This window comes from Oreochromis aureus, linkage group 3, assembly GCF_013358895.1.
Source record: "Oreochromis aureus strain Israel breed Guangdong linkage group 3, ZZ_aureus, whole genome shotgun sequence".
NCBI lineage: Eukaryota > Metazoa > Chordata > Actinopteri > Cichliformes > Cichlidae > Oreochromis > Oreochromis aureus.
In genome coordinates this window covers 83,364,737-83,379,610 of record NC_052944.1, presented here as the reverse complement: position 1 = coordinate 83,379,610, position 14,874 = coordinate 83,364,737, and the positions used below count along the sequence as shown (strand labels likewise).

General features: G+C 39.5%; 1 protein-coding gene and 1 long non-coding RNA gene across 3 annotated transcripts; both read right to left on the bottom strand.

Moving 5' to 3' along the window:
• Positions 1–3,572: 3,572 nt before the first annotated feature.
• LOC120438322 lies at positions 3,573–9,928 on the bottom strand. Its single transcript, XM_039608744.1, has 2 exons — positions 9,069–9,928; positions 3,573–4,581 (listed from the first exon to the last, which is right to left on the bottom strand). Exons 1-2 carry the CDS (start codon positions 9,660–9,662, stop codon positions 4,510–4,512), a joined length of 666 nt encoding a protein of 221 aa, XP_039464678.1. The 5' UTR covers positions 9,663–9,928; the 3' UTR covers positions 3,573–4,509.
• Positions 9,929–12,489: 2,561 nt separating this feature from the next.
• LOC120438346 lies at positions 12,490–14,565 on the bottom strand. Of its 2 annotated transcripts, XR_005611818.1 has the most exons (4): positions 14,401–14,565; positions 13,155–13,229; positions 12,871–12,986; positions 12,490–12,531 (listed from the first exon to the last, which is right to left on the bottom strand). It is a non-coding gene; the product is annotated as an uncharacterized LOC120438346 (long non-coding RNA). The 2 variants fall into 2 exon arrangements; XR_005611817.1 differs by lacking the exon at positions 13,155–13,229.
• Positions 14,566–14,874: the final 309 nt, after the last annotated feature.

The window sequence follows — 14,874 nt, the reverse complement described above, 5'->3', positions numbered from 1 at the left end:
TTTGCAAAACTTGTGCATAGGACTTTAAAATTGACAATTTATATTTGCATTTAAAGTTATGAAATATCATTCATTAAACATGTTTGTGGTTGTTACAGTAAAAAATATAACTTTTTCTACTCGGATTTTATGTTTATTGCCTGAGTTTAGATCAATTGTGTTAATACAGTATGTCAAAATGAGAACATAACTGTAAATTCAGACACGTGAGGTTGTGCTCAAAAGAATGATACCAAACAAGACAAAGTAAATAGTTTTTAAAGGTGAAATGTGGAGGGAAAATCAAAAGTAGTTAAAAATGGCCAATTATACCCTGGACCCCAGAGGGTTAAAGGTTTTTTAAAGTAATGCAATAGTTACTTTTCAAGTAATTAATTACTTTTAGAATCTTGTAGCTCAGTTACTAACTCGGTTACTTTTTTGAAGAAGTAACCAGTAACTATAATTAATTACTTTTTCAAAGTAACTTGCCCAACACTGGTGGTGAGTAACCTTAAGTAATAGTAATAAATTACACAGCAATAGTACATTCATGTAGTTGCAAAAAGCATGACAATATATTAAGTAATCCAATGTATTCAGAATACTGTAGACACACACCTATCAGTGTTCTGCCAAAAAGTGATTTTTTAAAATGTTTCTGTGTGTTTTTAATGTGTGAAATCTTTACTGATATTGAAATACTGCGTTTAACTGGATTTACAAAGAGTCTATATTTTTAAAAGAAATTAGGTGATTTGCAAGAATCTTTATGACATTATTGTATGTACACTACTATAGAACTGTGATCTTATATTTGTTATAATTTCTGTAATATCTACAATACTTTACTCAAAAATAAATTTTTAATTGCAATGACAGTCACTTTGCCAAGTGATTGCAGCTTTGACCTTGTGACAGGAAGTTTATTTCCTACTCAAAATGACTTGATATCATTAATGAGGAAAACGTTATCTTTTTTTTACTCACTATAAGCCAACAAATCATTCACAACTGTTTAAATTCTCACAATCATTTTTAGGCAAATGAGGGGAATCATTTGTTGGCCCAGTACTCCCTCCATGCTTCTCCTTCTCTTGCTCTCAGGTAACAGCTGACATTACATTAGTCAGCTACATCCATTTCCTGAGCAGCAAACCAATTTTTATGTTCTGACAGAGCTCCGGTGCTCACGCTTGCACTGAAGTCACTCAGACTCCCTGGCCAAAAACACTTATTAAGTCTTTTCCTTGTAATAAAGCTATTTTATTACACGGAAGGATTTCAGGGTGGCTGTAGCTCAGGAGGTCATCTACTGATCATGGTTGGTGGTTCAATACCTGGCTCCCCCTAGTCTGCATGCCAAATATCCTTGGACAAGATATTAACCCCAAGTTGCTCTCCAGTGCATCCATCGCAGTACGTTTGTGAATGGTAGCTAGAAAGCACTTAAAAGCATAGAAGACAGTGCTTGTGTGATTGGGTGAATGTGGCATGTTGAGTATTTTGAGTGCTCCATTAGAGTAGAAAAGCACCGTATAAGAATCAGTCCATTGACCATTTTAGTTGAAAGCCTTTGTGTGCCGAGTCTGCTTTATGGGTCCAGATACTGGAGTAATATGACATTGTGTCAGGATGTGGTCTGTGGCTCAGCTGCAGGGGAAGGGTGGAGCAGTGGGCTCAGGGTGTGAAGCTTTGAAGAGAGCTGCGTCTCAGCCTGAATGGAGATACTGTTATTATTTGTGTTGGACTGCCATCTTGTGTTACATTTAAGAATAGTTTCTAATCCTTAATGCACCATGCATTTTTCGCATGCTTGCAGAATTAGAGTGATGAAACCACATAAAAGGATTGATTGTCAAGGGGGCATTTGACACCAGTTATGTTGACTGTATTTATCTTGCAATGTTTCTTTTTCAGAAACCACATAATGTTTACTCCCAATGCACCGTCACTTTGTATATAAAATAAACTTTCTCTTGCACAAAAGTCTCTGGATGTTAGCTGTGCCTTCTGACTGGGGACAAGTGCAGTAACACAATCCAGCATTAATAATTTGTAAATATTTATTAACAACATAACATAACATATAATTAACAATTTATTAACAATGTGAAGTTGAAGATAGGACAGGGTGTAGGTGAAGAACTTTAAATTATTATTACAGATCAGCTATACTACCAGTCAAAAGTTATAGAAAAACCTTTTTTTTTTGCCTACTCCGTTGAGTAGGTGAAAGGATTGTTCCACGGTGTGTGGTATCAACTGTCAAACATGGCAGAGGAAGTGGAGCTGTTTCACTGGATAGTGACTTGTACAGAGTGAGGGGCATCCTGAACCAGAACGGCTACGACAGCATTCTGCAGCACCATGCAGTACCCTCTGGTATGTGCCTAGTTGGACAGGGGTTCATCCTACAGCAAGATAATGACCCCAAACATAATCCAAGCTATGCCAAAACTGCCTCAGGAAAAACCCCATCGAGCTGGTTTGGGATGAACGGGACAGAAGAGTGAAAGCAAAGCAACCTACAAGTGAGACACATTTGTGGGAACTTCTGCAACAGATATTAAAAGAACTTTCTGAAGAATATTTGATTTCTATTGTAGAACGAATACCACGGGTGTGTTCAGCTATCTTCCAAAGGTGGCGACTTTGAGTCAGAAGTTTAGAATACATTTTGGTCTACAAATTGATTCCATTCTTTTTTTTTTTTTAACTACAATTTCTTATTTGTACCATGCTTTCATTTCAGACTGCAATGAGACGTTAAACTGCATAATTTTCAATATAAAACTGGAAAAATTGGGGTGTTGTAAAACTTTTGACCGGTAGGATACATGAATTTTTACTTTCATACAACTCTCACATCAGTAGGGATGGGTATCGTTTAGGTTTTATCCGATACCGGTGCCAAACCGGTACTTTTGAAACGGTGCCGGTGCTTAAACGGTGCTCAAACCGGTGCTTAAAGAATGGAGAACACAAAATTGGTCCAAAAACCTCTCATGTTTAGCTGTTTTTTTGTAAAAAAAAAATAACAATGTAAGCCTTTTCTGCAGCTATAGGGCATATATGGTATCACTCTTGGCTGGAAGCAGTGCTTAAACAATGGAAAAAACACAAAATTGGTCCAAAAACCTCTCATGTTTAACTGTTTTCCACTTTTTCTTTGGTCATTTTAGCCTTTTTGGCCAGGGTGAAGGGAGCATCTGCCACCAAACAAGAAGACAGCCGCATGTAGCTATGATGATGTTTGCTAGTTCACCTTACATGCATTAATGTAATAACGTGTTAGCCTACTCAATGTGAATTACACACGAACAACATGAAGCTACTCACGCAGAGAAGAACGGCTGCTGCTGCCATCATCATTTCTACTACACTGGCAGGGCTAGGGGCCAGGACTCTACTCTTCGGGTTTTTGGGGGGTTGTTGCTAACTCCGGGTCCGATAACAGGCACCACACCCGCAGTAGATGTGCTCGGTGTGAGGTCTCGCAGCAAGCTATCAAACACGGCGCATTTCTCGGCTTTTAAAAAAACGCTATGCGTCGCCAGGTGTTTCATCGGATTCGAGGTGTTACCTCCTTTGACAGTATCACAGTATCAGCTTAAAGCACTTGTTGCAGGCTGCTGAGTTTGCATCGTTTGCTGCGAAGTACAGCCAGACTTTTGACCGCTTCGCCTTGGACATTTTTAATCTGTAGGTCTGCTCTAAAATAACGTATGTACCTGAGCCCGCCTACTTTCCTCGGAAACGTAAAATGATTGGCTAGAATTGGCTCAAGAAAAAAAAAAGCACCGAAATAAAGCACCGAAATGTGCGCTGCTTTTCGGTCTGGTTACTACCGTTTATGTCAGAACCCCATCCCTACACATCAGTAATAATAATAATAATATTAAGTAACATCAGGTAAAAAAAAAAAAAGGCTGGCTATACAAACTTGTTTTTTGTGCTCCACTTAAAGAGGAAAAGGTCACAGGATGTTATTTACACCAGCACAAAAGATGTCTGCTTAATTTACATTAAAACAAACAACAATTTACATTCAAAACCCAAAAGGCCAAGTAAGTTCTTACAAATATCTGCTAAACCTGAAGCTCCAACACAAAAACACTCACTGACTCTGAGATCAGAGCTCAGAAATTCATGTGTGTTTGTAACACAGTTTGACTTTGTGTCAGTAAATCTCATGAACAGCCTGAAGATGAATAATCTGTAGTTCAGAGTCACTGACAGACAGCACAGACACACACTGTTGGTCTGAGTCTGAACATGATGATCATCAGAGAAATGAGAGATAACACCACGTTATGGATGTTTGACGTCTGCAGCCATCTGATGGATGTACAGCAGAGTTCTAATTCATCTTCAGATCATCTGAAGTGGAAAGAGGCATTGTAGCATCTGGATCACTAACAGGTTTAGAATCACAAAAGTTTCTTTGTGACTTCACAAAGTTAACAATTGCATTAGCAGCAATAGCAGCGGCAGCAGCAACAACAGCAGCAAGATAAAGAGCAACAATCAGTAAAACAGATCCGTCCTCCTTTCCTCCATCTTTGTTGTCTTGATCCTTCTCTTGTCCTCCTGTCTGACCTGCAGGTGAGAAACAGGTGTGAGGTGTCAGCTGTCAGGTAGGTGATGAGTGAAGAACAGAACAGAATCCATTTCCTTGTCTAGCAGATTAATTTTAAAAAAGAAAAAAAAAAACTGTGACTAAAGAGTGACAATTTGGACACTACATACATACATACACTGGCTGGATTTATATTTATGGGGGAAAATGCTGTTTAAATTCCCCCCAGGGTTAGGTTAATTGTTTAAAATTATAATTAAAATATATCTTTGAGACATTTGAAAGGTAAAATCCTTTGAAGGTTTTTATAAGGTTTTTACAATGTACTTCTTTATCATGAGACTTTACACCTTCCAACTAGCTAGGGCAGGGGTCTCAAACTATCGGCCTGCGGGCCAATTGTGGCCCACAAGCCGATAGTTTTTGTTAATGTGGCCCGCGAGTTTCATATGTATGACACTTTACAGTGTTGTGTGCGGAGCTGAACGAACTTGCCAATCACAGTGGGACATGGATCTCAGGGGTGGGACATCGGCCAGGTTTAATGCAAGCGGAATAAATGAGTAAAAGTTACAGCAGTGTTACCCTGGAGTGTTTTCTTTCTTTTCCATGCCTGGCTGGCTGCCTCGTTTCTATTGGGCACAGCACGTTGTGTTCACAATACTAAAAAAAACTTCTTCTTTTTTTAAGCTGCTGCCCAGTGGGACATTATATGTATATACACATGTCAATGGGACTTTGAGAGTTAATATGAGGTCTCTCTCTGTGACAAAATAAATCAAACTGATGCGTATGCGGCAGGATAAAAGAAAAGTAAGGAACTCAATGCAGCCTAATTTAGTCTGCAGTCACAGAGCGACACCTGTTTATCTGTAAAAACAGTCCCTGGTAACCCAGACTAATTATAGGGTTGCACCATAATTTGTGGGTCGATGTTTTTTATTTGCATCACTCTGTTTGCATTGCCTCACACAAGAACATTACATATATTACAATATAATGTAAAGGTAGTAAACAACAGGTGATGTTATTTGTTATATGTCACAGTGTCATTTCCGCTTCTTTTTCCTGTAACAACAGCTTGGCGATAACAGTCCGTGAGCAGTCGCCTTTTTTGCTCTCGCTATCCCTGTACTTTCTACATCTGCAAATGCCTCAGTGTTCATGTCATCATGAAAGACATGAACATCGAGCGTAAAAACAAAGGAGACGGCTACTGGACTTTTATCCGCTGATTGCCATGCTAAGGCTATAGGAAAAAGAAGTGGAAATGACATTCTCTATGCGTTGAGACGTTCCCCGTCCGTCAGCTAAATGCTTGATTGAAACTTCAATGCGACAGTGACACCAAGTAGAATTATAAATGTTACATAGCCCAAACATGTCTTTTTCAAAGCCTGCAGTGAAGAGAAAGGTTGGTGATGAGCACAGACAATTTCAGAAAAAGTGGGAAATGCAATATTTCGTTGTTGAGCACAGGGGCACCCTGACATGTCTTATTTGCACAGAGAAAGTTACGGTGCACAAGGAATGCAATTTGAAACGTCATTACACAACTAGACATGCTGAGAGGTATATGCAAAATACCAGGGAGATGAGAGAGCAAACCAGGTTGCTCATCTTAAACATATCTACTGAGGCAGCAAGATTTCTTCAAGAAGCAACCAAAGAGAATAATGCAGCAGTCGAAGCTACATGGTTAGTGAGATGATTGCTAAATAATAATAATAATAATAATACATTTTATTTATAGGCGCCTTTCAGACCCTCAAGGTCACCTTACAGTAGCACATAAACAATACCATAAAAACATTAAAAAGATGTATATATAGCAAACATGGTAGATAAAATTTAGACATAAACAATCATAAAAGTATAAAAGCAAATATAAAAACTGAGCAAGGTAAAAATGGCCTAAGACAGATCAGGTGTATGCAATTCTGAACAGATGGGTTTTGAGTAGTGATTTAAAAGAGGTGAGACAGTGTGTGGTCCGTAGAACAAGTGGAAGTGCATCCAAAGTCTCAGGGCAGAACAACTAAAGGATCTGAGTCCAATGGTAGTCAGGCGAGCAGGTGGAACTGACAGAAGGGAAGCTGAAGAAGAGCGGAGTGTACGAAGGGGTGAGTATGTATGGAGAAGATCGGATAGATATGGAGGAGCGAGGTTATGGAGTGCTTTGAAAGTGAGAAGCAGGATCTTGAAATTGACACGGAGGTGAACTGGAAGCCAATGGAGTTGTTTAAGAACAGGTGTTATATGTTCAGTGGATCTAGTTCTAGAAATAATACGAGCAGCTGTATTTTGAACCAACTGCAGTTTATGGAGGGATTTATGAGGTAGACCATAGAGAAGAGAATTACAGTAATCCAGACGAGATGTGACAAGAGCATTGACAAGTATGGTGGTACTGTGTGGTGTGAGTGAGGGACGAAGGCGGTTAATATTACGGAGATGAAAGTAGGAAGACCGAGTGATATTATTTATATGTGCTGTGAAGGACAAAGTGCTATCGAGAATGACACCAAGACTCTTAACCTGAGGGGAGGGTGTGACAACAGAGTTATCAATGGATAACGAAAGACTTCTGGTTGGAACTGTAGTCAGTTTTGATCCGGTGCCTATTAAAATGAATTCTGTTTTATTGCCATTAAGTTTAAGAAAGTTGTGCGTAAACCAGACCTTGATTTCACTTAAACAGTCAGAAATGGATGGAGGTGGGAGAGTAGCTGTGGGTTTGGAGGATAGGTAGAGCTGGGTGTCATCTGCGTAGCAGTGGAACTGGATGTTATGCTTCCTAAAAATATTACCTAGGGGTAGGAGATAGATGATAAAAAGTAAAGGACCCAGGACAGAGCCTTGGGGTACACCGGAATTAACTGGAGTAGATACTGATCTGTGAGGGAGTAATTGAACAAACTGTGAGCGGCCAGAGAGATAAGAAGTAAACCAGGCGAGTACTGTACCACTGATGCCAATAGATGCTAATCTGTGAAGGAGGATGCGGTGGGAGATAGTATCGAAAGCTGCTGTAAGGTCAAGGAGAATGAGGATGGATATAAGTCCAGAATCAGCTGCAAGCAGAAGATCATTGGTGATTTTTACTAGGGCTGTTTCTGTACTGTGATATGAACGGAAGCCAGACTGAAACTGTTCGTACAAGTTATTTCCAATTAGATGATGATGAACCTGTGTAGCCACTATCTTTTCAAGAATTTTTGCTAAGAAAGGGAGATTTGAAATTGGCCTGAAATTATTTAGATTGGAGGGATCTGAACCATTCTTTTTCAGTATTGGAGTTATTATTGCAGTTTTAAGAGAAGAAGGAACAGAACCAGATATAAGAGAGGAGTGTACGATATTAGCAATAAGTGGGGCAAGAGACGGGAATGAGAGTTTAACAAGATTTGTCGGCAGTGGATCAAGTTTACATGATGATGACTTTAAGTTAGTAATTATGGAAGATAGCTGAGTTATTGTGGGAAGTTCAAAATTGGATAGAGAGGATGACAGCTGAGAAGGGGAGAAAATGCAGATAGAACAATTGACCATTTCACAGGACGAGGGCAATTGTTGATGGAGATTCTCAATCTTGGTATAAAAAAAGTCCATAAATTTGTTGCAAACTGCAGCAGAGTGTCTATGTATGACAAAGGTATCTGGGGGTTTAACAATATTATGCAATGTAGAAAACAAAGTGCGAGTGTTTCCTTCAGCAGATTCAATAACAGAGGCGTAGTAAGCAGATTTAGCATGATGAATAGCTTCCTTATAGTGTTGTATATGGCTGAGATACATGTCCTTGTGAATAGTAAGTCCTGTTTTCCTGGAGAGACGCTCTAGGCGGCGTCCAATAGCTTTAAGTTGGCGAAGTTCAGATGAATACCATGGCGCAGAACGAGAGAAAGAAACATTTCGAGTTTTTTGGGGAGCCAAGGTATCTAAGAGGTTGATAAGTTCATTGTTAAAGTGAGATACCAGGTCGTCTATGGAAGCTGAGGCATCAATGGTAGGTAAGTTATTAATGCCATGGGAAAGAGCTGATAGATCAATGCCCCTAATATTTCTAAAAGTAATTGAGCGGTTTTGTTTATTTTTGTATAGTGGGAGACTAGCATTGAATAAAATTAATTTATGGTCTGAGAAAGGCATGTCCAGTACAGCACAGTTTTTAGGGGTGACACCAGTACAGGAAACAAGATCCAAAATGTGTCCTTTGGAGTGTGTGGGCACGTCCATATATTGGTGTAAGCCAAAATTGTCCAGACAGGATATAAAATCTCTTGTGGCTGAATTTGATGTGTTGTCCATGTGGATGTTAAAATCGCCTGGCAGTATTTGGAGATAAGAGTAGGATTTCAGCGAGAAAGTTAGAAAAATCAGTTAAAAAGTCAGAGTTGATTTTAGGTGGACGGTAAACAGCAACTAATACTGTGGGGGTTGGTCCATTAATTTGAATCAGCATGGATTCAAACGAGGTGTAGGCAGGAGCAGAAAGCGAGGTTACCTTATACTTGCTGTTGTACAGGATCGCAAGGCCACCCCCACGTCCCGACACACGGGGCTGGCAGGTGTAAACAAATCCAGGCGGAGTAGTCAGGTTGAGATCGGCAAAATCATTTGGACGCTGCCAGGTCTCCGTCAGACATAGAAAGTCCAGGTTATGATCATTAAGAAGATCATAAACAAGAGGTCCCTTGTTGGAGAGGGATCGGACATTAAGCAATCCGACGGAAACGGGGTAGTCGCCGCAAGCTTTGCAAACCGACCGGGCAGGGCTAGCAAGCACACCAGGGTCAGAAGTCCGTTTACCAGGCTTCCTAGCGGAGCGGCGGTGAGATGACCACAGGGATGGTATCGAATTCCTGCTGTCGATCCTGTAGTTCCGTCTGGATCCGCGGTGGACATACTTTTGACGCGGGCGCCAGGCGATCGCAGGGTGTAGCAGTGAAGCCGGCGGAAAGGTCGAGAGGTGCTGGAAGCGCAGGAAGAGTAGCTCTGATGACGAGTACCTCAGCGTGGAGGAGACGGGCCGGAGTATGGACTGCAGAACAAACCCAGCGAGAAGAGCCCGGAAGAGCAGCAACTTAGCAGTAGTCATGATGTAATACCGGTGTTCTGACAAAACGTCCTACCTTGTCAAAACATCCTACCGTAGCGCTACCGTAGCGTAAATTTATGGTCTTGTCTATCAATCCGTGCTACCTTATCAGAATATGCTACCTTACGTGGTTAATGGCTCCATCGTACATATCTATAGGTAGGACGTTCAGATGGCCAAATCACACTTAAAAACTTGGATTTATTTCGCTAGGACGTTCAGAACATGTTTCCTGCTTGGATTTATTTAGGTAGGTAGGATGTTCAGATGGCCAAATCACACTATTAAAACATGCTTCCTATTAAGGTAGGACGTTCAGATGGCCAAATCACACTATGAAAACATGCTTCCTGCTTGGATTTATTTAGGTAGGACGTTCAGATGGCCAAATCACACTATGAAAACATGCTTCCTGCTTGGATTTATTTAGGTAGGACGTTCAGATGGCCAAATCACACTATGAAAACATGCTTCCTGCTTGGATTTATTTAGGTAGGACGTTCAGATGGCCAAATCACACTATGAAAACATGCTTCCTGCTTGGATTTATTTAGGTAGGACGTTCAGATGGCCAAATCACACTATGAAAACATGCTTCCTGCTTGGATTTATTTAGGTAGGACGTTCAGATGGCCAAATCACACTATGAAAACATGCTTCCTGCTTGGATTTATTTAGGTAGGACGTTCAGATGGCCAAATCACACTATGAAAACATGCTTCCTGCTTGGATTTATTTAGGTAGGACGTTCAGATGGCCAAATCACACTATGAAAACATGCTTCCTGCTTGGATTTATTTAGGTAGGACGTTCAGATGGCCAAATCACACTATGAAAACATGCTTCCTGCTTGGATTTATTTAGGTAGGACGTTCAGATGGCCAAATCACACTATGAAAACATGCTTCCTGCTTGGATTTATTTAGGTAGGACGTTCAGATGGCCAAATCACACTATGAAAACATGCTTCCTGCTTGGATTTATTTAGGTAGGACGTTCAGATGGCCAAATCACACTATGAAAACATGCTTCCTGCTTGGATTTATTTAGGTAGGACGTTCAGATGGCCAAATCACACTATCAAAACATGCTTCCTGCTTGGATTTATTTAGGTAGGACGTTCAGATGGCCAAATCACACTATGAAAACATGCTTCCTGCTTGGATTTATTTAGGTAGGACGTTCAGATGGCCAAATCACACTATCAAAACGTGCCTCCAGCACACAATCATCTAATGTTGACAAAGAATACAAAGAGACATGGAGGGGAAAAGACAGGTGTTTTTATTTGAAGTTGTTATGTGTTTTCCTTACATTTTTTGCATTTATATTCTTGATTGCTCTCTTTATATTTTGCACATGCAAAATGTGCCCATCTTTGGCAAGATTCACACTGCACCTGGAAAGGAAAAATAAATAGCTCATATTATGTTTGGTGAATACTATTAGTCAACATTTTAAACATGATTAGCAAGTAATGATACTAAGACTTATGTGTTTCTTTTTTGTTTTGTTTTACCATTTCAATCATGCTGCGGTCAGCATCAGCATCTAACATAGAGCAAACAATGCAGTAGTCCTCAGCGTTCCCTGAAACACATTCATGGTTAGGTTTTAATCAAACATTATTTATTGATTAATTAAAAAAAAAATAATAGTACATTTTTTCCACAAATACTTCATGGCAAATTAGTCCCTGATTTTTTTAATTAGACTTTCAGAAGGGTCTTATCTGAAAATGTTTGAAAAGCACTATTTGGTACTGTGCTGTTTGAAAAGCACTATTTAAATTGGAAGTACACACTCTAATGTGATAAGGACTTTACTGGACTTACCTCGATGTTCAAGTAGGGTGCAAGCTATCTGCATTCGCTCCAGCACAACTGCTTCTGTAGTGGTTAACACCTCACTGACCTCTCCAAAAGCAAGGTACTGTTCTGCAAACTGTGAGATTTCTCATTATTATTATAATGTAAAGTCCTAATTGTAGCTAACAATAAATGGAATCATTTGAATAAGGGTTACCTTTAACAGCAAAACTCCGCAACTGCTGGAATCCTGTTGCTTGTTGTGTTGCATAGTGTGTAACTGCCACTCCATGGTGTCTTCATGCCCTCTCATCCTCAGAAAATTCCTAGTTGAACAAAAATGTTTGTAATGAAACAAGAAATGTTTTATGTTTAATACCTGAACATAAAACATACAAGAATAATACCTCAGTATCATACATACCTCCAGTTGCGCAGAATTTTCCTGTCATAAACACCTTCATTCCCCATGGGGTCTATGAGCAGTATTTTCTGTGCAGAAATGTTGACAATCTAAAGAAAAAGTTAATAAATTAAAAATTACAATAGTTTTTGCCACTGAAAACCTATTTAAGAATAACACTTTGAGCAAGAAACTGCTTCCCAACAAATTATGCAAATTAATAACTAAATAAACACATACCACAAGAATCCAGTGTGTACCAAAGTTCACAGGGCACAGCCACATGTCTTCAACTGGGAACTTCATCTGTGGGATTGGAAGTGCAGAGTAATTTCGATTTACTTAGGTACCTTGCGTCTCAGGGTGTTTTCAAATATAGTCTTGTTTAAAGGAACCGAACTCTGTCCTCAGAAATAGAAATGACTCAACTTTTGGACCACTTCTGAACTTTCAACTTACCTTGGTGAGGCATCTGAACTGCCCAGAAAACAACGAGCTTGCAACTACTGAACAGAGCAGGTGTACAGCATTCTGTATAAGTATACAAAATGTTACAGAACAGTAAATACATTTTTTTGTATTTCAAAATAACTGGGCAAAGGACATTTCTTACTTACCTTTCTCTCTCAATAACACGGTGCAGGTATGCATCAATGACCTGTTTTGAAAAGTTAGAGTTTATACACCAGCAGCAACAATTTTTGAAGTAACTGCTTGAGTGCTGTACACAAAAACTTGGAAAGAAATATAATTGCTGATAAAGGTTCTTTCTGCATATACTGGAACTGGGTATTATGATGTCACAGATGTCACAACATCTGTGTTGTGGTTGATAACAATCTTTTCTATGGAAGTGAATGGGTGAAACCTTATCAGAGTTTTGCTATATAAACCCCCACCTACCCGCACAGTTTAAACTATTAATGGTGTCTGCACTGCAAATGCTTCAGAAGGAGAGCACTTCAAAATCAGAGTCAATAATGATAAGTTATCTTACCTCATCAGAAAGCCACCGTGACCCCTGCAGTGTTCGAAAAGAGGAATCAAATAACTTGTATGGTCCAACAACTGATTCCAAGCGCCCAGTATCCTTTGCAGCCCATAGCCTCTTTACTGAAAGAAAAATATGATAAGTTAGCTCAGGCATGCATGAGATTTTTAGTGGAAAAGCTGGGTAAAGGCCAACGGGCCACAACAGGAAAAAGTCAACACAATAAACATGCATTTTCACGCAGAGAAATAGGAAAGGTACAGCGAGTGGGCAAAGAGAAAATTACTGACAGGCAGATCCATTTCCAGACTTCCACAAGCTCAGTGCATGTTGCATGTTTCTTTACATCCAATATGAGTTGAAGACTGCAAAATGCAAACAAAGTCATGCAATGGTCAATCAAGTTGCAACGCCAAACTGGCAACAAATGACCAACGGGTCAAAAGAGTTGTTCACTATGCCACCTTCACTTTCTAAGCTTTGTTTCCGAGAGGAAGTTCTTGTTCACGCGCGTTTCTGGTCCTGGAACAGAAATAAACTCCCTTGTGGGAGCAACAACTTTTGTCAGCCGTTTTGGGTGCATAATGAATAATAGAGGGTCTGGTATCCTCTGGACTTTGCTGGCACTGAGGGTCAGCAGGAGGATGGCAGGGGGCATCTTCAGGTCTGTGCTGCTGTTCACTGTCTGACTGTGAGTTGGGTATTTTTCATTGTCACTGATATTTACATGGTGGCTTCTTCTGTACGGCTTGATATGGTCAATGCTGTAGTGATTTTTAAAGTTGCTCCTTCCGTGTTTTTAATCTCACACATTTGCCAGTGATGTCTTGAATGGTGTAGGGTCCTGAAAATCTGGATCAAACCTTCCTCCCTTCCTTCCACGTTTCCTCATGTTCAAGAGAAGAACTTCATCTCCAACGCTGTACACAAGGTTTCTGTACTTCTTCTGGACTCGTCTGGCATAGGCTTCCTTTTGTAAGTCTTGGGACTTTGCCATATTTTCCTCGACAGTTTTTTTAACTTGCTCTTGTGCGTCTCTTGTAGAAGATACAAAGTCACCGTAACTTTCGACTCCTCAGGGAGAATGATGGAGGACAACTAAAATTGTCACATTTTAAATTACTATTAAAATCATAAAGACAAATAATGCATGTGAAACATGAACTGAAAATTGTAGCTATAATAACTCATGTTTAAAAGTAAATATACTATTATAAAGCTTTGAGCACAGAAAGCCACAAAGATAGACTCATATCATTTTTTTTTATAGTCACTTTTTCCTCTTGATACACTTCCATAGGTGAACACATTATACTTAAAGGTCTCCTCAACATTTATTACTTTACATAAAGAAACAATCATAAAGAAGTAACTAGTCACTTACTTTATCTTTTAAATGTATCTTGCATATAGAAGTTAAGCAGAGAAGATTAAAGCTGCAGCCAATATCAATATGCACAATTTCCAATTAAGATGACATTTAATTTATGCATTATCATAGTTGTTGCATAAATAAAATTCCTTAATAACACTTACTGGGACTTCGACAGGAACTTCAGAAGGATACGTAGCCTCTCTCCCATACATTAAACGGAATGGTGTGTATTTGGTTGTGGTGTGGACCTTGGACCTCAAAGAAAACAGTGTAGCATCCAGATACACATCCCAGTCATTCTGTTGACTGTTGACTAATTTTCTCAGGGCTCTACATGTGGACATAAAAACCACAATAGTGACAGTGTCTTAAAAGCAAATGAAATGTTACATACAAATAAAACATACCTTTTATGTTGTCATTTGTCTTTTTCGTCGAGGCCATTTGTCTGAGGGTGATACGCTGCTGTGACACTTCTATCTATTTTCATTAAGCTGCAAAGTCTTGAGTTGAGCTTCAAAGAAAAAAGAAAATTGTTTTTAAAAACAATCACACAAAACCTTTGGCCTGGCAGCTACTTGGCACACTGTGGCCAAGTATTTACCTAAAGAGGTATGGAAAAGTAAACTTAACAC

Excerpts from the sequence above, each read along its gene's own strand:
- LOC120438322 (XM_039608744.1), bottom strand. The coding sequence starts at position 9,662 with ATGACTACTGCTAAGTTGCTGCTCTTCCGGGCTCTTCTCGCTGGGTTT. Across the intron at positions 4,582-9,068 it reads TGTACAACAGCAAGTATAAG|GTCAGACAGGAGGACAAGAG; the intron begins GTAACCTCGCTT and ends TCTCACCTGCAG.